This window comes from Melitaea cinxia, chromosome 28 (assembly GCF_905220565.1).
Source record: "Melitaea cinxia chromosome 28, ilMelCinx1.1, whole genome shotgun sequence".
In the NCBI taxonomy this organism is placed as follows: Eukaryota; Metazoa; Arthropoda; class Insecta; order Lepidoptera; family Nymphalidae; genus Melitaea; species Melitaea cinxia.
The window spans coordinates 6348554-6370822 of record NC_059421.1 but is presented as its reverse complement, the minus strand read 5'-3'; the positions used below and the strand labels follow the sequence as shown (position 1 = coordinate 6370822).

Genomic DNA, 22269 nt, shown 5'->3' with positions numbered 1-22269 from the left:
CGTGGTACCTCGGTGGGTGACGGCGTGAAAGAGTCTCGCCAAGACTTTTAGGGCAGGTCGCCCTGCGGCTTTAAGTAGCTCAGTCGTAACTACGTCATCCCTATTCTGCTCAATCAGAGTAGCAATCTCTCTCGTATTTGAGCAGTGGAGGTCTCGGCGTACAAGTTTTCGTATCTTCTTGGAAAGAGCCCTCTGTTCTGGCGAAGCTGCTTGAGCAGTGAGCAACTCGCGCCTCCGCCACATTTGATCCAAGCTTCGGAAGAGGGTTGGACTGCTTTGTTGACGTCGTCGGCGGAAAGTGCCTACGACCTAGTGTACACACCGTCTTCACCACGTTGTCGGTCATCTCTTCCACGTTGCCAGTAGTTTCCAGCGAATCGAATCGGTTTTGGAGTTCCCATTGAAACTGCTCGGAGCCACATAGTAATTGGGGCAGCGTACGTTGGAGAGTAGATTTCACTAAGCGGGCCGCTCTTTTCGGAGGTATATATTTAAAGTGCTCCGCAATAGCCGGTGGTTACAGTGTTAAACCAATTAACTGAATCTCTCTCGTTCCTCGTCATAGTGTTGGGGCTTTGCCATGTACACCGCCTTTGGGGCTTCTTCTCAAAAAATTTAATTCATCAAGAAGAGCCCCTCTGACTCGTAGTAGTTGACGAGCATCTGCCTCCTGCGATTCCTGCGCCCCTACCCGTGTGGTCCGATCCTCGATTCGTCGCGGTCTTGTATTCCCACTTTAGCGTTGAAGTCTCCCATAACAACGTTGTAGAAGGCCGAAGTAGTCCCATGCATGGCCCTAGTAATATCGTCATACAAGGCTTCGACTTCATTGTCAGATTGTGCTGAGGTCGGCGCATAGAGCTGTATCACTTTTAGGGAGTACCTGTCACTGATTTTAAGTACAAGGTACGCTACCCGGGTCGACACATTGCTGACTTCCACAACGTTTTTAGTGAGAGTCTTGTGGACCAGAAAATCGACGCCACCTTGGGAAAGCCCATCACCTTCACGGAAGCAGAACAAGTGCCCGGAGTCCAGGATCATCGTGTCTTCGCCCTCTCTTCAAACTTCAGACAACCCCAGTATGCTTCACTTAAGTTTAAGCTTAAGACTCGGTTTTACTTCCAGTTCGGTAAGGTTGTGGTCCAGCCGTAACATGCCTCCATTATACGTAACCGGTACGTAGTACCTGTAGTTTTGAGTGGCAGCCTCCCGTATCCCGGTGATCCTCAGCACCCTCCGCCCCACCGTTACCGCAGCCGCTGCTGTAGCTGGGAATAGTGGGGCTACCGAGAACCGAGGGCCTAAAATTCTACCGCGAACTCATGAGAGTTTTTGCCCATAGTCACTACGCTAGGCAGGCGGGTTAGTGACCACAGGGCTAGCTTTGTCGCACCGAAGACGCTGCTGCTGGTCTTCGGTTGTGTATTTAAAAAGCTAGCTGTAGGATGGCCATACCGCCATCGGTCGGCTTCACTAGTTCCACAGTGGTATTGGAACTTTGCTATTTCATATTATTAACTAGCTGATCCGGCAAACGTTGTTTTGCCAATAAACTATCTACTATAATATAAGTGTGCGGGGATTTACTTATAAACGAAAGCGTTGTAGACAATGAAAGTATGCTTTATTTAGTGCACAGAAAAATTAAAATAATACATATTACAGTCACTACTACGATCGGTACACAAATAAAACCAAAAAAAAACAATGGCCGAAAACAGTATAGTGAGTAAGACAGGAGACCGGCTTTATTCTCATCCCTACTCCGTGACGTTTGCTGGATGAGAGGTGACAACGTAATGTAGACATCTAGCGGGGATAACTGATCAATTGATAGTTATCGACCGGCGAAGATAGGAGATCAAATTAAATTGAGAAAAAAATCACAATTAAAGGAAATTATTAAAAATAATAAAAAATAAAAATTGCGATGGAAAAATAGGGCTTGATCGTAGAAAGGTTGAAAATTAAGTGTAATATAATTTTTTATTCTAAGTCATGACAAAATAAATATAAAAATCCTGCCAAAAAATTAAAGTTTATAATTAACAAATAAAATATAGGGGTTGATCGTAGAAGGTTGAAAATTTAGGGTTGTATGTATTTCTTAATGTTGTATCATAAAAAAATATAAATAATTTATCTAAAAATAAAAAAATAAAAAAAATTAGGGGTGGACTACCCTTAACATTTAGGGGGATGAAAAATAGATGTTGTTCGATTCTCAGACCTACCCAATATGCACACAAAATTTCATGAGAATCGGTCTAGCCGTTTCGGAGGAGTTTAACTACAAACACCGCGACACGAGAATTTTATATATTAGATTAATTTATTTATTATACATGAAATAGTATGTCTTAATAATGATCACTAATCTAATAAAATCTAATAAGTACTATTAATTATTTTGTATTGTTATTTAATTGATTGAAATTTTGATTTGGGCAAATTGAGATAAGGATTGATGAATTTTGCATGGAATTAAATAAAGCTTTATCATTATTATTATTATTGGAACTTTTCTACACCTTAGTCGCCTCTTACGACACCCACGGGATGAAAGGGGGTTGCTAAATTCTATATGTCGTAGCCACTCAGCTAAGTAAGTTTTAGTATACTTTAAATTGAAATACCTAAATAAAGGGGCGGCAAAATTTTCTTCCGCCCCGGGCGGCCGACAACCACGCTACGCCACTGCGTCGACAAGTAGGTAATAGGCATAATGCAGGTTGTCGTTAAAACAGTTAATTAAATACCCATTGTTAGGGATAACTCTATTTATTATATTCTATAATCTTTATCAAATTTAAGTTTAGGACTATTCTAATTTAAATCTCGATTTAGAATATCATAAACCCATTTAGAAGTTATGAGGTAACACACTTAAAAAAATAATACAGTTGAATTGAGAACCTCCTCCTTTTTTGAGGTTGGTAAGCATTTAAATTGTCATAATTTCTTCTTTAATCTACTACGTCTTGTAATGTCGTCGCGTGATTGCAGTCGTATTTTCCCTCCAAAACAACGTAAAGGCGGATCTTCAGCACGCTAGACACTACCTGTCACGTGGTGTAGGAGCTTGCTAGTATGTTTATTTTAAGATTAAATAAAATTATTTAGTTTTAATACAAGTAGATAAATAAAGAGAAGTCGCGAGTGAATAGGTTACTTCTAATAAGCGTCCTAGACAACATTTTCATTTAACATTAGGTAAAATAGTGGTCAAACGCAAGCATATCGTCGTTTGTTCCAAGATAAGCAACTTAATGGCTGTGTTATGGCAAACAGTTGACTGATATTGCTACATTTTGCTTTCGATAAATATACATAGAGACGATACATAATAAAAATAAACAAATATATAACACCGTGACTCGGAGCGGGAAACGAACCTACAATCCATGGTGCACAAAGCAGGCTTACTGCACACTGCGCAAAAGGGGTAGTCATTAATTTATTTTGATAAAATATTTAATCGTCTTGAATCTTTAATATATAAAATTAACAAATTGATATGATATCGCTATGTCACAAATTATCTTAGAGTATGTTTGACTGATGGTCGATATAAAAGTGTAGCTGGCATGTAAGTTACTGATAGGCTGTACCAGCTGGAAGTGAAAGGCTTGTTTAGGCTGTCGACAATACTATCAGTATCTGGGTCCTAATTACATTTCCTTTAAGTTAAAAGTAAATCGGAACTTTCTAGACGAATAAATTCTCACTTGGATCTTTTATCATGTAAAAAGTCTAACGAAAATATATTCTCTATATTATTAGTACTAACGCTTTTAGTCTGATACAAATTATTTATTATTTATTTATTTAACACTTTATTGTACACCAAACAAAAAAAAATAAGCAAGCAACATTAGCAATAATTTGTAGAAAAAAAATATGTACAAAAGGCGGCCTTATTGCTTAAGAGCAATCTCTTCCAGGCAACCTTAGGGCAAAGGAGATGATATATTGACGGTGTAGGTGTAGAGTATAATTTTATAAAAAATAATAGGAAGCAGCTCAATAAATAGACATACATACTTACATAGATAGTTTATTTACATACATACAAACACACACAGACACACATACATACACACACGTACACACAAAAGTTCATACTAGATAACTAAGAAGTTTTATTTAATTAACTTAAAACAAACTTTGAAAAAATCGCTTAAGTTACGATTTAAAGAAAACAAATGCAAAATGTCCAATCTCTTGGCTTACACATTCCCCATGAAGCCGATGTAAAACAAAACCAATACATTTTCTCGCCGAGCGAGAACGAGACAGAGCACAGGAAGTCTCGGCTATTCTTATTTCAAAACTTTGCTTTCCCTCCAACCGATTTGACGGCATTAACTTATTCGAAATTCGAATCTCCAGTCGCTTGACAGCTTAGTTGAAAAAACCCAAAAAAAGTTCTTATATAACAACAGATACAAAGGTCTCATCTATGAAATTTTTACCGGAAACACTTTCATGTTTCTTTTCCCGAAAATAAAAAAGTATTTACTGGTGAAGCTTCCGGAGCTGTGGTCTGAGTTTTTGTTGCTTAAGTGCAAGGCATGGGCTCGACTAGTTTTTTGAACAAGTCTAAGTCTGGTTTCAGAGCAAAGAGCGGCTCCAGCGTGGGCTCTGATAAGGAGATGAATGGGAAGCTCAAGAGGTCGAAAATACGGTCAGTGTTTTTTAATTTAATTTTTGAAACAAGTAGGTTTAAATTTAGAATTGTATTTTGATGAAATTTTCCACAAATTATACACTCAAAAAATCAAAATCAAAATACCTTTGTTCAAATGGGCTTCAAAAGCTCCTTCGAATCGTAATTTTACAAATTAAAATTTTAATAGTGATTATTATTTTTAAAAGTGAAGCTACCACCAATTCGGAACGCAGATTCTGCAGAGAAGAATCGGGAAGAAAATCCGCAGTTATTATTTTTAAAAAATATGTATAAACTGTGTTTTAATATAAATTGGTAATATCTTGCATGAAATACGGCGTCATTAAGTCCACATATCTTTATAATCTATGTAATCCTGAACCAACTAATAAGCTTTAGCTATTAGTTTCTTTTTAATACCAATTTTAAATATATGTTGAGACAATTCCAAAACCGTTTGTGAGTTTTTATTATATGTGCGAATACCATAACCAAGATAATACGTTTCGTTTGGGCGTTCAGAAACTTTATTTTATTTTATACTCTATTGTACACCACAAATATATTACAAACAAAGCTTATAGGTAGTTACAGACAGTGAAGTATAATGGGCGGATTTGTGGCTAATTCGCCATTTCTCTTACTTTAGTTATGGAGTTACAATTTAGTTATTCATTTTCGTTTTTATACGGGACTATAACTATTTATATAAAAACAATCAATATTCTTGTGAATATACATAATACTTATTGTTATAAACCCCATTAACCCCTCCCCCTATAACTTAGGGGTATGAAAAATAGATGTTGGCCGATTCTCAGACCTACCCGATATGCACACAAAATTTCATACAAATCGGCAGCCGTTGTGACGCAATTGTTCATATGTCTACCTTATGAAAAACATCCCGTAGGGAGACTTGAGCTCCAAAATGATATATGCCACGAATACCCTTTTTTGTAAAATAAACAGTCACAATATTTGTAGCATTGCCTCACAATAACATACCGTAAGACATACTATCTAAGTTTGTTTATCAGTGATTTTGCGTTCTGGACAGAATTCCTTTATAGTCCAAGCATATTGTGTAAAGAATGAGAAATAAAGATAAGCAAATTAGTGAAACTGGATTACTTAAAAAAATTTTATTTTTTCAAATTATAATTTTTTATTTATTAGTCATTTTTATTTTCACTTAGTATATCTCTGTTTACTGATTAACTTGTACTATATAAATTATAATTTACATGACTTTTTTCATTTTAATTAAAGTCTATTGGAGTACGTACTCAACTCAAAATTAATTTTACGCAAGGCTGATGTCGATTAGTGATAGTGTTATCATAGTAACATCGACGTTCAATTAATTTTTGTAATGAATTTTTCCAAGTTTTTTTTTGTATAACACCTGCTTTAATTATAATTTCAGGACAATTTATTTGGTTTTTAACACACTTTTACTGGATATTATAGTCTTTGTTATAACTAGAATAATCTTCATAAAACTAGAATACTAAGATGTATGAAACCTTTTTTATTCTTAAATAGTTCAACTAGTAATTCTAAAAATAATTAAAACAATAAAACTCTATATATATGAATTTCTTAACCTAATTATTGATATTTATTTCCACTGAGTATAAATATAAATAAAAAAAATATAATAAAAATTTATTGACATCGTAAATTTTAATTATTGTATTTTGATAAGATTCTGATAACATTTTGATAATATTTCTAATTCTACATTTATCATTATTTTCTTCATTTGTCATACCTGTTTTTTTTTGATTGACTTACTTTTGTCTGGAGCAAAGCTCTGTAAACTTGTTTGTATGAAATAAATAAATAAATAAAATCGAAATAAATATATTGACGCTGTATATTGGCCTGTTGGTACTCCCGACTCACCAGCGCCACACTCAGCGTCATAGCTGTTTTGTTGTTTCACACATTTTTTTATGGGGTAAACGAAAACTTTTTAAGTGTTCTACAACATAGTTAACAAACATAAGGATTGGATTTTAATACGCCATGCTACTGCACTGTAGATTGGCAACTATACAAGTACATGCCTTAGAATTTTCGTGACACATTCAGGTTTCCTCATAACATTATCCATGAAGTAGAGCGCCAAACGCAATTAAAATCTGTCCAAAAACTTTTAGGTTGTACAGATTATTAATTTTTAAAAAATTGAAAAAAAAATATCATTAATATTTTTATTAATCGCTTCAGCCTGTAATATCCCACTACTGGGCATAGACCTCTTTCCCCATGTAGGAGAAGGATCAGAGCTTAATCTACCACGCTGCTCCAATGCGGGTTGGCGGATATATTCCCTACTATGAGTAACGATCGCTATAAGGTGTAAATGATAACAACCGGGACCGACGGCTTAACGTGCTCTCCGAGGCACGGTGGGGAGACCCACAAGGACTGCACAAATACCCAGACCACGGCAAACACCTGTATGGCCAATACAAATGTTTGTCATGTGCGGGGATCGAACCCGCAACCGCCAGCGCAACAGGCACAATCCATAGCTGTGACCGTTGCGCCAACGCGGCGTCAATTTTTATTAATCATTACAGTCTTTTTTATACTTAAATTTTTTGTATAGTTATTTGGACACAATTTCAGTCAGCATCGGTGGACTTATCTCTATAACGTATTTAAATTAACTAATACTATGAAATAATCTTAAATTAAATAATATAATAAGTCCTTGTATTTATTACACAATCGGTTGCCACGCCAACCGACCGTATAATCAATACCGAAAACCCCACATAATCGTCACTCGATCGCAATGCGTCACAGGAGGACTTCAAAACTTAAATTTTGACTTTTTTAATTTTAAATTTTGACATTTTACTTTTTTTCACTATTTTAAAATGTGACGAAAAAGGTTTTCGTTATGTATAACCAGTACAATTCGTGTAGGCGCCCGGTAAGGATGAACGAGTACGGGATGAAGAGGATTCCGGACTACACAGAGCTGGCATACAAAGAAGCAGTGTCCAAATTGAAGTACTTTTTGTCGGGGAATAATGCGCCTAGCGTAAGTATCTATATAATATTTCATTTTTGTATCTACGTATACAAGGGCATGGAATATGACACTTTTTTATTAATTCAAAACAATGACTCGATTGATTTTCTTATAATACTTGTTAAATTAATTACAGTGAAACATTTTTAGAATTTTAGAGATTGGAAACTTGGTGAAATAAAATGGGTCACGATAAATAAAAAAAATCATAAATTGTTGTATTTTATATTCCCGGTAAAAAAATTTTTCATAGGCTACATTTCAGAAGTGTTACTTCTGCCTTGGGCGAATTGCAACTTTTTTTTTATTCTTAAATGATATTTTAATTTTTTTTAATAATACTATAGTTTCTATAAAAACAATATAGGTATAATTATATTTTAGAATTTAATGTTGCTATTGTTATTTTATAATAAAAATGTTCATACATAATTTTTATATATTGTCTGGATATTTTTGGAAACTATTTGAAACTAGATTTTAAGATACGTCAAAGTATTACAAAGTGTTTAGTTACAAATAGTTTTTAAGCTACAGAAAAGGCTTAAATAAGTCACACATTTCTTCTTATAAACTTAATATTTCAGACATTTCTGGCAACATAGTGCCTATGAGTATAAAAAAATTTATAAAAAAATGAGTGCTTTAGACCACACGAGTGAAGAAAAACTTGACTAACGTAGCCCTCTCTTTCTATCTTCACTAACTTATATCTCCCTATCAACTTCCTTTCACCTCGCCCCATCACACTTTTAATAATGCTCTCGTCGGGCATTCACCAGCTTACTCCCCAAGTCAAGCGTCCAATAAGAGGTTTAACTTCAAAAATAAACTTTTTTACACTATCAGGTTCGTAGTTACGGCGGATCAGCATCAATCAAGAACGTTGACGAGTCAGACGGCGATCTCGACAAGAAGTATTCGACATCTTACAACACTCTGGCCGAGTACAAGCCGCGTCCGCGCCTTACCGCCAAGTACGCGACATTGTACGCTGACAGCTTGAACAATTACACACCGCCTCAGCCAACTGTTACTAGTACTGGTAGGTATGATTTAGTTTACGAAATAGAACTGCTACATATGTCAGTGACAATACTAAAATTGTGCGTACGTACTCTTCCACTTTTTTCTGAATCGCTGTCAATAAAGAGTACCTGTAACTAGTACTGGTACTGGTACCTGTACTAGTACTGGTAGGTATGATTTTACTTTTCGTCGCGGATATTCTGTATTATTACATACCGTTGTGGGTAGTACTGTTACATTCCGGCACTTTTACCTGAAGTTGAAGTTGAAGTTGAAGGTTGTAGACAATATAGTGGCTTAATTTTATTTTTCGCTGTGTGGCTACGGCAGTAAAAAATAAAGCCACCTCATCTTTTCCCGTGGGTGTCGTAAGAGGCAACTAAGGGATAACACAGTTAAACTACCATCTTGGAACTTATAAATCAGACCGATGGCGGGATAACCATCCAACTGCTGTCTTTGAAATACACAGGCCGAAGACGTAGCCGCGTCTTCGGTGCGACAAAGCCAGCCCTGCGGTCACCAACCCGCCTGCCCAGCGGCACACACATGATGCATATGGGCAACACACATGAGCCCATACCATTTTTGGCGTGCACTTATGAAGGCCTATGTCCAGCAGTGAACTGCGATAGGCTGAAGTGATCATGATGATATTGAATTTTATTTTTAAGGTATATCTTAGCGGTAGTGCCGCTTAGATAATCATTAATACAATAACTATGTGTCGAGTTTTATAGAAGTCACTTACGATTGGGTATATATTCTAGCACCCCAAGTACCTGGTGACCTGACCGGTGGAACAAATCCTGATGTTGTAAATTTCATACAGAAACAAGAGGAGTATATTGAACAACTAGAACGAGAGAGCCAATATTGTAGAGTAAGTGTTTGCATGGAGGTAAACTAATAAAAATAGCCCACTGTTTAGCAAATTTCTCTTCTATTCTCTTCTAAAAAAAGGTTTAGGTGATCTACTACGTTACCCTATTATGTATACGCGTAATACATATGTCTTAGAATTTCTCTACAGACACACAACAAAAACACAATACGTAAATAGAATACATCTTGAGAAATAGGTCGTATTTATAAATCCGATCACCCATCTATTGAAGTAAAATTGTGATGGCTTACTATTAGTGAACTTTGTAATTGTTTTCCGTTTCTTAAACTATGCTCTTTTATTGCATTAGCTACAATAAAAATATAATAGTTGTTTATTTTTTCGTTGTTGATTTAGAACTGGGACATTCTTTGTTAAATTCTTAATCCTTTATCTTTAAATGAAAATTCACAATATGTCTATAATAATATTCTAGGATGAATTAAACAACCTGCTCGGGAAGGTAAAAGAGGTGATATCAGAAAATGAACACTTACACGAGGCTCAGAAGAACAAGCTTATTTCTCGGATGTTCCACAATTATAACGCTGGCTCTGAAACTGATGAACTCGACGATGTGGGAGACAGTACTGGTTTGGATAGTGATGATAAGGTAAATGGAATAATTACGATCAAATATTTACATGCTAATTTATTTGTTTTAGTTTCCCATTTTTCGTTAATTAATCTATAAGCCAAAATTGCTCAGAGATAACAGAAAGAAGAGAGAGAAAAAATTTCGGATGAAATATAGATGAATAAAAAATTTATTTTAGTTTTTCACTCCGAATTTATAAGTTGAAAATATATTTATTTTAGCACGGCAAAGCCTTATTTGTATTATAAACTTACATTTAATAATAACAACATTTTAGATATCGCTATCAAAGACTCGTAGGCCAAAGTCTCGGTCTGTAAAACTCGAAGGACCAAATATCGTCTTCGAGTCTCGTATTGCGGAACTGGAGGCACAACTGACACAAGCTAAAATTGATCTTAAGAAGGTTCAGGTGAGTTGATATTAGATTGTATAATAATGAGTATTTTATTTTGTGGGTCTAAAATCCTATCAGAAATTCTAAACGATTTTTTTTCAGGATGAAAACAACGAAAACAAACGTAAGCTTGCTAACGGTCTTGTAGACTCCACATGTCTTGATGGTTTTAAAAGACAAATTGATAATTTGCAAAGGTATAATTTTTAATTAGTTTTAAAAAGATTAAAGCTATTTTTGTTGATATTTCCTTGATATTGTTTGGAGTTAATGTGAAATGTTATTTTATTTTAGGGATAAGTCAACTTTAGAAGCTCAAATAGCTAAACTGAAACTAAACTTGGAACAGAAGGAAGGAGACATGGATGCTCGTTATAAGAAAGGATCAGATGTTGTCGAACAACAACTCAGAGAAGAGAGAAACAATTTAGAAATAGAAATACGCAGACTTAAGGTTTGATTACTTATATTTAGTGTACTGAGCCTTTAATAAGCAATTTAATTTTCATTACTGTATAACACCCGGTGTTGACAGGTCAAAACGACGGATGCAACAAGGGTTGTAAATAAAAAAAAACCTTGTGCACCAACGGTATAATTTAAAGGTATACAAATTTTACATTCCACCAAATTTAATAAGACTTGTTACATATGGCATAATGTAAGCGCGATGTAAAAGACAGACATCACTATCTATTAATAAATCTTAGAACTAACATTAACTTTAAGCTATAATAATGTAAGCGCGACTAAAAACACCGATAACGCCATCTATTAAAACCTCAGAACTTAAGTTGGAGTTTGTACAATTACAAATTAACTTCAATCGCTTTTGCGAAAAAAAATATTCTGCAAGATTTAAGTTTACTAGAGGTCACCTAGTAGTCGAAATTCAACCATAATCTACTCGTAATCACAGACTTTTACAATAAACAAAAGAGTATATGTACACGTATGTGTGTCAAATACATGGTAGTGTGAATAGTGTTTTTTTATTGATTTTATGTATTTTTTATGCATAATTTTGAAAAAATATTAGCATTCTGCACTCCTACTCTATATAATAAACTTTATGTGTGCGAAATTTCATTCTCCTTCGTCTTAATAAGAGGTACAAAGTTTTTGCTTGACGTGTTAATATATAGATGGACAGAAGCTATATTTTAGTTTTTTACGTAGTATTTTATGTCTTTTTCAAAAATTAATGAGTATTTTCGAAGAAAAAAAACATGTTTTTAACCGACTTCCAAAAAAGGAGGAGGTTTTCAATTCGACTGTATTTTTTTTTTTTTTTTTTTTATGTATGTTACATCAGAACTTTTGACCGTGTGGACCGATTTCGACAAATTTTGTTTTAATCGAAAAGTGGTGTGTGCCAATTGGTCCCATTTAAATTTATTTGAGATCTAACAACTACTTTTCGAGTTATATCTAATAATGCGTTTTTACTTGACGCTTTTTTCGTCGACCTACGTTGTATTATACCGCATAACTTTCTACTGGATGTACCGATTTTGATAATTCTTTTTTTGTTAGAAAGGGGATATTCCTAGTTTGGTACCGTGATAAGGAAACCAGGATCTGATGATGGGATCCTAGAGAAATCGAGGGAAACTCTCGAAAATCCGTAATAACTTTTTACTGGGTGTACCGATTTTGATAATTTTTAATTTAATCGAAAGCTGATGTTTATCATGTGGTCACATATAAATTTTATCGAGACCTAATAAGTACTTTTTGAGTAATCTTTGATAACGCGTAGTTGCTTGACTATTTTATCGTCGATCTACGTTGTATTACTTGTCGATGTAATTGAAGTCGGTTTTTTTTTCGTTTGTGAGCAAACACAATTATTAATTGCGTTTTGGACGTCTAAATTCTACTTTTGTTGCAAACACTTTGATACAGCAAGTACTTTGCTTGTAAAATGCTAACACTTCATCAATAAGATCAATGAAATATGACCTCCTACTCACGACCTTGCATAGGACGCTACGACAAATAATAACGTGCTGACTTTCCATTTATAAGAGTAATGTGAGCAGGACCTAGGTCGTGAGTACACTCGATCACAAGCAATATTATACGACAGTGCATCGAACGGACCTATGAAGCGTGCACTTCCACTCCCTACTGCGTGCAGGAGGAGCTGGGTCTGGAACGCGCCAAGGCGCGGTCGCAGGCGGGCGAGGGCGCGCGGCGCTGCCTGGCGCGCTGCGACCAGCTGCAGCTCGAGCTCGCCGCGCAGCGCGACGGCGCCGCGCGCCTGCAGGTACCGCACCGCCCCCACGGGGAGGACCGCCGCGCGCCTGCAGGTACCGCACCGCCCCCACGGGGAGGACCGCCGCGCGCCTGCAGGTACCGCACCGCCCCCACGGGGAGGACCGCCGCGCGCCTGCAGGTACCGCACCGCCCCCACGGGGAGGACCGCCGCGCGCCTGCAGGTACCGCACCGCCCCCACGGGGAGGACCGCCGCGCGCCTGCAGGTACCGCACCGCCCCCACGGGGAGGACCGCCGCGCGCCTGCAGGTACCGCACCGCCCCCACGGGGAGGACCGCCGCGCGCCTGCAGGTACCGCACCGCCCCCACGGGGAGGACCGCCGCGCGCCTGCAGGTACCGCACCGCCCCCACGGGGAGGACCGCCGCGCGCCTGCAGGTACCGCACCGCCCCCACGGGGAGGACCGCCGCGCGCCTGCAGGTACCGCACCGCCCCCACGGGGAGGACCGCCGCGCGCCTGCAGGTACCGCACCGCCCCCACGGGGAGGACCGCCGCGCGCCTGCAGGTACCGCACCGCCCCCACGGGGAGGACCGCCGCGCGCCTGCAGGTACCGCACCGCCCCCACGGGGAGGACCGCCGCGCGCCTGCAGGTACCGCACCGCCCCCACGGGGAGGACCGCCGCGCGCCTGCAGGTACCGCACCGCCCCCACGGGGAGGACCGCCGCGCGCCTGCAGGTACCGCACCGCCCCCACGGGGAGGACCGCCGCGCGCCTGCAGGTACCGCACCGCCCCCACGGGGAGGACCGCCGCGCGCCTGCAGGTACCGCACCGCCCCCACGGGGAGGACCGCCGCGCGCCTGCAGGTACCGCACCGCCCCCACGGGGAGGACCGCCGCGCGCCTGCAGGTACCGCACCGCCCCCACGGGGAGGACCGCCGCGCGCCTGCAGGTACCGCACCGCCCCCACGGGGAGGACCGCCGCGCGCCTGCAGGTACCGCACCGCCCCCACGGGGAGGACCGCCGCGCGCCTGCAGGTACCGCACCGCCCCCACGGGGAGGACCGCCGCGCGCCTGCAGGTACGGGCGCCGCCGAGCGCACCGCCCGCCACCACGGGGAGGACCGCCGCGCTGCTCCGGTGCGAGCCGGTGGACATATTGTCTACTGTGTCTAACGATCGCTATCAGACCCGCAAGGAGTGCACAGACACTCAGACCACGGCAAACATTTGTATGGCCAATACGAACGTTTGTCATGTGCGGGAATCGAGCCCGCAACCTTCAGCGCAACGGCCACAAACCAGTGCTATGACCGTTACGCCAACGCGTTGTCTATTTCCATAGAGCGATTAAAAAGATATGTGGTAATGAAGAATACTACATGCATTCATACAAGATACGCGCGAAAAATATAACCGTTCTTGGCAGTCAAGTAAGGTTCATCGCTGAAGTGCTAGTAAAAGTGTAGTCATCATTTCAGCTTAATACAGTCCACTGCTGGACACAGGCCTCCACAAGTTCACGCCAAAAATGACGTGAGCTCATGTGTTTTGCCCACAGTCACCACGCTGGGCAGGCGGGTTGGTGACTGGCTTTGTCGCACCGAAGACGCGGCTACCCGTTTTCGGCCTGTGTATCAAAGCCAGCAGTTGGATGGTAATCCCGCCACCGGTCGGCTTTTTAAGTTCCAAGGTGGTAGTGGAACTATGTTATCCCTTAGTCGCCTCTTACGACACCCAAGACAAAAGTGTAGTAAAATAATACAATTCTTACCAAATTGTACTTGGAGTTCCTCTAGGGTCTATTTTAGAACATTTTTTTTTAATTTCACAATTAGAATTGTGTATATAATTTTATTAGTTGTGATTATATTTATATACAAATAAAAAATATTATATTTATAAAAATTATGTTACAATAGTTGGAATTGGAACGTCAGCGCCGTGAAGAAAACGACATAAAGAGAGAGTTGTCAATGAAAAATGCTGCTATTGAAGAATTGAAGATGGAACTCAAAAATAAATCTGGTATGTATTAGAAACATACTATCACTATGTTAAATAATTACTTAGAAAAAGTCTACGTAACAAAAGTGCAAGTACATATACAAATTAACATTTTAATAATACTTACGGTAAATTTATCCACAACATATTTCAGCTTCCCTTCAAGCAGACTTAGCTCAAGCACACGCTGAGAAAGCGTCTCTAGAAGAAGAACTGGCAAGCGCTAGGCTTACTATCGAGAGACAACAGCGCCAGTCCAAACATGAAGTTAATCGTCTTAATTCTGAAGTAAGTTATGCTTTAGTCAAACCGGAATTGAACTTTAAGTATAGTTAAAATTATTATCGTATAATTTCAAAACTTTGGACTATGGTGCTATTGCTGTAGTAATTGCAAGCGAACATAACCGGGTTGATAGGAGTAAGTAATGTTTAGATTTTCAAAAGGAAATCGATTTTACGAAAACGTTAGAATAAGGCAATAAAATATTATAACCATCATCATACATAGTAGAATCTGATACAGATATGCTAAACTACTAAAAAAATTACTGTTAAGTTACTGTGCAATTTTAAAAACATGTGACTATTAAAATAACATGTATTGCTTCTCATTTTAAAGATTCAATCGCTCCGCCATCGTTTGGATAGAGCTGATGCAGACTTGGTACATTCACGCCGCGAGAATTTGCGACTCTCAGAACAGATATCCAATCTTGAAAAAGAGGTAAAATAATACTAACAACGATCAATGTAATAAAAACACTATGACAAATAACTAAATCATGTTTTATCATTATATTGAATTTCCTCAGATTAATATGAAAAATTTGACCCCAATATCTCCAGAGAAAAACAAGAAGGAATTGTCGTCAATGCTGGAGTCCATGGAGAACAAGCATGGTAAGCCAAACTATTATTATTAAATGTTAGATTATCTATGCCTTAAACTCGCCTAACGCTATTAAAGTATTCATTTTGTTAACTTTTTTTTATCTATCTCAACATTTGTTGTCTCACAATTTCTTCATTTCATGGGTAAACTATTGATGTTTTGAAAGACAATAGTTTGTCATCGCCATTAGATTTCAATTCGACACTTCAAAACATTTATATTTTACCCCTTTCTGTATTGCGCTTGTATGAATCATATAGTCGGGAAAGGGCTTCTTTCTTAACTTCAATAGTTTATTCATCAGATTGTTTATAACATCAAGTTTTATATGAAATTATGTGAATAAGTTTAGGATGTCATTTGAATTATATATACAATATTCTTGTACACATTTCCATTTGACTTTTCGAATTTTTTATTTCACTTTATAATTTATAAAGTGCTTAGTGAATAAATTTGGTTCTGCAGCTAAGACCGTGGCTGAGTTGGAGTCCATGATTCATTCACAAAACAGTCTGATGGAGAAACTCACCAGCGAATGTCGTTTGCTTACAGACAAGCTCGACGACGCAAATCGTAGGCACAAGTACGACCTGTTTTCAACTATAATTGCATGATATTAAATTAAAACTTTCTTAATTTCTTAAATGCTTTTAAAATCATTTAATATTTATAATTTGTCGTCATTACCCATTAATTCTAATTCTAAAACCGAACATTGTGTCTAACGCTGCATCGACTAAGCAATGAAATAGAAGTGTACGCGTTGGCTCAATGTGAGGTAGAACTTGATAATATCCTAACGTCGTGCTGTGTTTTTATTGGTAGCAGGCAGAGCGCAGAGTCGCGGCCGTGCAGACGAACCAATCAGAACACAGTGCGACCGTTCAAGATCACGAGATTCGCAACAAGCGAGCCACCGAACCCAGCGCCGCGTAAAAGAGTCCGATTCGTCGAATAATTACCCTGTCATTGTTGGCCCATTAACGACAAATCAGGATCTCTCTAGCGTCCATGGCGAGAAGATATACAATTTACCACTAATGATTCAACAGCCCTTTTTACGGGAGAAAAAGGAGCCTATAAAAGTTGATATCAGTGTCAAGTTGATACCAAAGCCGAGAAAAAAGGAAAGAAAGAGGCGAGAAGTGCAGGTCGAGGAACTAGTTTCTCCTAATAGAAATAATGGTGTTAAAAATTGTATAAGTATGGAAGTCACTGATAATAATGTTAATGTTATAAATAAATCTGTAGAAGTTATTGAGAATACGGATAAAGAAGGTACAAGTAAAAATAATAACATGGAGCAGGAAAGCGTAAAAGAGGAACGAATTGAAACGGATACAGATGATGTTGAACACTTAGTATTAGATGATATTGCTTCCAGTGATGAACATAGTAATGTTGCAAATAACAGTGGTGAAGGAAATATCAATGAAGCTGTTGCCTTAGGAAACAACAACGTTAATGATTTAAAACATGAAACTGCTTCCTCTGAAGCAGTTAATTTACCGGCAGAAACTCAAGAAGTTAATTTAGATACTGTCGAATAGGAGAAATGAATAGACATATTCGTTGTGGTATAAATGTAGTTTGGACCTTTTGTACTTTGTCTGTTATAATAAGCATGCATGCATTCTTATCGCATTTTAAGGAAAAAATACTTTATATATGTTTAGATATTCTGTGTGCAATAGACTCTATTAGTTAGTACCTTAAAATAGTAAATGTTTTTAACATTTGTTAACAATATTTTGTAAACTAGCTATTATGTCTCGTTTGTTACGTTTTAATTCATTATTTGAAGGCATTTCAGTTTTTGTATGCTCACGTTTTCTATTCAGTGTTAAAGTTTTAGATTAAATGGGTAATGACAACAACTATCAATAAATCGCAATAAATCATTATAGCCAAATATTGAGTTGTTTTTAATAATTTAGCTTAAATAGAATTAGACAACAATTGATAATTAAATGAATTGGTTCAGTTTTCTAATATACTGTTATTTTCAGAACTTATCAATTTGTGATTAATATTTACTTGACCTATGGACGTTGTCTAATTTAAAAAACCAACGCATAAAAATAGTCTAAACACTCGTTCACCCGAATCACTCTATTTCAGAATGGAAAAAACACAGCTGCTTTGCAGAAACTCTGAGCTTATGAGAAAACTTAGAAATTTGTGGTCTTCTCATAAGAAATACTGCACGACCACCATAGCACCGTATCGGAGTTACACTCCATTGAGTGGATATCCCAGTAGCTCATCATTTGACTTAGATCGCACTTATTTAACCTCAACGCCTTATACGAATAGAAATAGATTTAGAGGAACTAATGGATTTAGTTATACGGGTACTGCAAACGATGAAATTAATAACCTTAGCAATAATTTTAGCGATCTTTCAATCGACAAAATTATTGATTCTGATGATGAACCTACTAAGGTAAGCAGACAAAAATAATTGAAATGTTTTGGTGATAAAGTATTTGAAAATATTGTTTGTTTCATACGCATGATGTGGCAATCATATTAAATAGTGTTGCACTAAGCTTTTCGTAACAGCATCGCACAACAGTATTTAGTGTTTTTAAAACATTTAATTAATTTATATATTCAATATCATTTCAAAACCAGATTTTTTTAGTTTTAAAACAATATTGTTGAAAAAAAATTTAACTTATGAACTATACAAATAAGTTTATTCATTTATTATATGTTTTGACGTTTTGCTTGTATTTGTTGCACTTAAGCGTGTTGTGTTACCACGAGTGTGTGTGTATTCAGGAAAGAACTGGCAACTTTGCAGCGTCAAGTAGAGCATCTCGGACAATCCCTGCAGTCAGCATACTCGCACCCACCTAGTAATAACCAAGGTATGAACGTATGGTCAAATTATGGTAGCCAAATTGAAAGGTATATGGACAAAAACTCATCTGTATTCTATAGAAACCTTTAATTTAGGTCGTTCGTACCAAACAAGATGTTCGTTCCTTTTTTGGGGTAACTTTCTATTATAATTTATCTTTATACTGATTATTGGATACAAAATCGAAAGATTAAGTCTGTAAATTTTATGAACAATATTTGTTTTTTATTTACATATTTACATACGGTAAATACAATAAACAATAAAGCTAATTTCAGTTTCCTGTCAAAACTTTGTAAATTTAAAAGATAACATCATGCATATTACACTACGTGACTTTTTGTTATTACACAATAACTTTATAAATTAGTATGTACTCGTACTGTGTGTTTGACTCCTAACTACGTTCTTTCAAATTGGGAGTTTTGAAGGTGTAAATAGATCAAAATCCGTCTAAAAAAATCCTAGCCTATTTTTAAATTTAACTTTGTTTAAATTGACGAGTAACTTTGATAGACTCGTTTCACATGATACCTTTCGGGAGCGCGTAAACACAACTATAATAATTTACAATGAAAAAGTACTACAAGAAAAATAATTCGTTTCCATAGGCAGTTGTCTAGTTGCATGCGGCAGTTAGTATTAATAAAATAATTGAAAAATAGCATTGGAAAGCTATGCAGAAATACGTTGCTAGAGTAGCTCGCATATTAAGACAAAGATTAAAATTAAGAAAATACTATGAACTTTTTTTCACATAGAACGTCTATCTATAACACCTACTGAATCCCGTATTTGAAGGAACGCAGTTAGGAGTCAAACACCCTATATAAGAATCCTACGACTTAACATATAGATTGTTTACATTAAAAATGTTCAAACATTTTCAGCACCTTCCTCGCACACAACCGAAGCCAACAGAATATCTCGCTTCCCTCCCGGAGCCGGATCAAACTATACCAGAACTGAGCCCACCGGAGACGCCACGGTCTCAGAAAGCGGTGACGTCAGAAACATTGCTAGAGACTACGAAACAACAGGAAATATAAACATACAAGATCACTCGAACAATGATAATATAAATAACTCGTCAAAGGCACAAACCTCGCCGAAACAAATTATAGTAACTAATGAACAAAATGGTAAACATACGAATGTTGAAAGAAAGATGTCAAAACAAAATTCGCGTGATTCAAATAACCAAGATGAGAAAGTTTTAGGAAAACAATTATCAAAAGAAAACACTCAACCTGAAGATCGTATGGAAAATGATAGAACACAAGCTACATCGCAAATCGAAAGTAATGAAAAGTTTGACACAGATCATAGAGAAAATATTATTTCAGATACAACACAGCCAGTTGAGTATCAAACTGGTAACGATCAGCCAAGACAACAATCAGAAGAATATGCAAATCAAAATTATAGTGATGAAAATTATCCAAATCAAGGACAAAATTACGACCAACCACAATTTGAAAATTACGAACAGTATCCTGAGCAATACACCGATCCTAATGCTCAGCAATATGCTGATCCTAATGCTCAGCAATATGCTGATCCTAATGCTCAGCAATATGCTGATCCTAATATTCAACAATATGCTGATCCTAATGTTCAGCAATATGCTGATCCTAATATTCAGCAATATGCTGATCCTAATGTTCAGCAATACGTTGATCCTAACGTTCAGGAATATACTGATCCAAATGCTCAATACGAAGGCCAATATGAAAATTATACGACAGATGAAAATTACACTGAACAAGTATATGATAACACACAATATAACCAAGAATATGCAACTGAAGCTGAATATCCTGACACGGCTACAGAACAAACAATTGAGACAAATGAGAACACGCCCAAGGAAAATATAATTAGCCAAAGTTAGCATAGTGTTAAATAAATTATTTTACGTGCAATATCTGTTATTTTAGCTTCTATTTAGTTATGGTTTATCAAAGTTTTTGGTTTTAGACCTAAAAAATGTTTAATAGGTGTATTTTAAATAACGCATTTTTTTAGATATCGTTATTTATTTCGTTATATTCACAATAATAATAATACATTTTAGATGGATGATGAAATAAATCTTATCATGTAAAAGGAATAACCGTATAATATGTTTAAAATTAATCTCAGTTCGAATATTTATAGAAGATATTATAGTTGTATCATTAAAAAAAATTTGGAAGATCCAGTAATAAAAATTATAGCCAACAAAAGTTGTATCATTACGTAAAAGTAACACTATAATTAAGGTTAAATTTAAATCCTTTTCCATTCCAATTTAATTCCATTAATTTTAGAAAAAAAGATATTGCTCTTTTTCAGTTTTTTTTTTTTTTTTTTTTTTTTTTTTTTATGAAGAACAAAGGTAATTATAACATTATTATTTAATAACCAACTGTGCATCTTAGCATTTTTCTCGAGTCATGTACAAGGTTCATCACAACATTACTCAGACGGGGTGAATTTTAAATCTTAGAATTTTAAACTCGACAGTGTAAGCCTAGTCTATCTATTTGGGCACATCAGAAAGAAAAACATTTTCTAAAACTAAAACATCAAAAAGTCACGAGAACATTTTACCTCAAAAAGCTAAAATCCTAACTCAATAACCCTCAGAGATCTACTAGTGAAATAGTACAATATGGGAACACAAGGTCACGAAAAAAAGGGCTCTGTACCTTTGACCAGACCCATTTAGAGCTATGTATTTCGATGCGCTGAATTCGAGTTTGAGGTTCGTTTGGTCCCTATACCCCCTAATTTTTAGTAAAATCCAAAAAACCGCTAAAAATGGCTAAACATCTCAAAAAATGCATTTGCATTTCAATGTCCTGATCTCAAGTCTGAAATAGTTTGTCCTGTCAGCTCACTAAATTTATATTTTAAAATTAGATATGCAAACAAAACAATTTCTCGAACTAAACCTTTTTGTTAATAAAATTCTAAGTTTCTTTTGTAATTCGATGCGCTGAACCTGCTCAATTTTTCCTAGGATTGATCTTTTAGTACTGATTTACATATCTTTTTACGATTCTGCATAACACATACACTGTATTTGAATATGATATTATGATATTTTACTTGTTACCTTTATTTAATTTTTACTCTTCTAATTCTGTATATGCAATGTGGAATTGTGAATAAAGTTTTTATCTATCTGTCTAACTATCTGAATCTAAATTTCAAGTTGTACCTAAATGGGTAGAACTTCCAAAACAAATTAACTGCGAAAAATCGCTTCTGATAACTAAAAATCACGAGAAATTGAAATTATGTCAACGTAAATTGTTTTCTTAAACTAGACATACTTGATCTATATCAGGTCAGTACAAGACACCACAAACACTCAGATACGTCCTGATCTGTATTGCCAAACCACTATGCCAAAAGTTATCAAATACCAAAACAAACAACTACAAATAATAATTATGCTAAGACTACACTACGAAATTTTATTGGTTATAAATAATATACAGGTTTTTTTGAAGTAATGCATAATTAAATACATGTGAAATATTGATTAGGCACCCGACAAAAGAACAATAATTAACACATTGTCGATTTAATCAAGATAAATTTACCTTGAAATATGATTTAGGTATATTTTGTCATTCGTAA

At 36.7% G+C, this 22269-nt stretch overlaps 1 protein-coding gene across 1 annotated transcript; it reads left to right on the top strand.

The window, feature by feature from the left end:
• The first annotated feature begins 4577 nt into the window (after window positions 1-4577).
• Window positions 4578-20864, top strand: LOC123667442 (protein Daple). The gene is made up of 17 exons (XM_045601339.1): window positions 4578-4690; window positions 7622-7739; window positions 8580-8775; window positions 9530-9642; window positions 10082-10258; window positions 10521-10655; window positions 10743-10837; window positions 10935-11094; window positions 12784-12912; window positions 14786-14891; window positions 15025-15158; window positions 15492-15596; window positions 15685-15772; window positions 16233-16350; window positions 17889-18013; window positions 18560-18643; window positions 19527-20864. The coding sequence occupies exons 1-17, from the start codon at window positions 4578-4580 to the stop codon at window positions 20528-20530; spliced, it is 3000 nt and encodes a 999-aa protein (XP_045457295.1). The 3' UTR covers window positions 20531-20864.
• The last annotated feature ends 1405 nt before the right edge of the window (window positions 20865-22269 follow it).

Excerpts from the sequence above, each read along its gene's own strand:
- LOC123667442 (XM_045601339.1), top strand. The coding sequence starts at position 4,578 with ATGGGCTCGACTAGTTTTTTGAACAAGTCTAAGTCTGGTTTCAGAGCA. Across the intron at positions 8,776-9,529 it reads GCCAACTGTTACTAGTACTG|CACCCCAAGTACCTGGTGAC; the intron begins GTAGGTATGATT and ends TATATATTCTAG. Across the intron at positions 16,351-17,888 it reads GACGCAAATCGTAGGCACAA|AATGGAAAAAACACAGCTGC; the intron begins GTACGACCTGTT and ends ACTCTATTTCAG.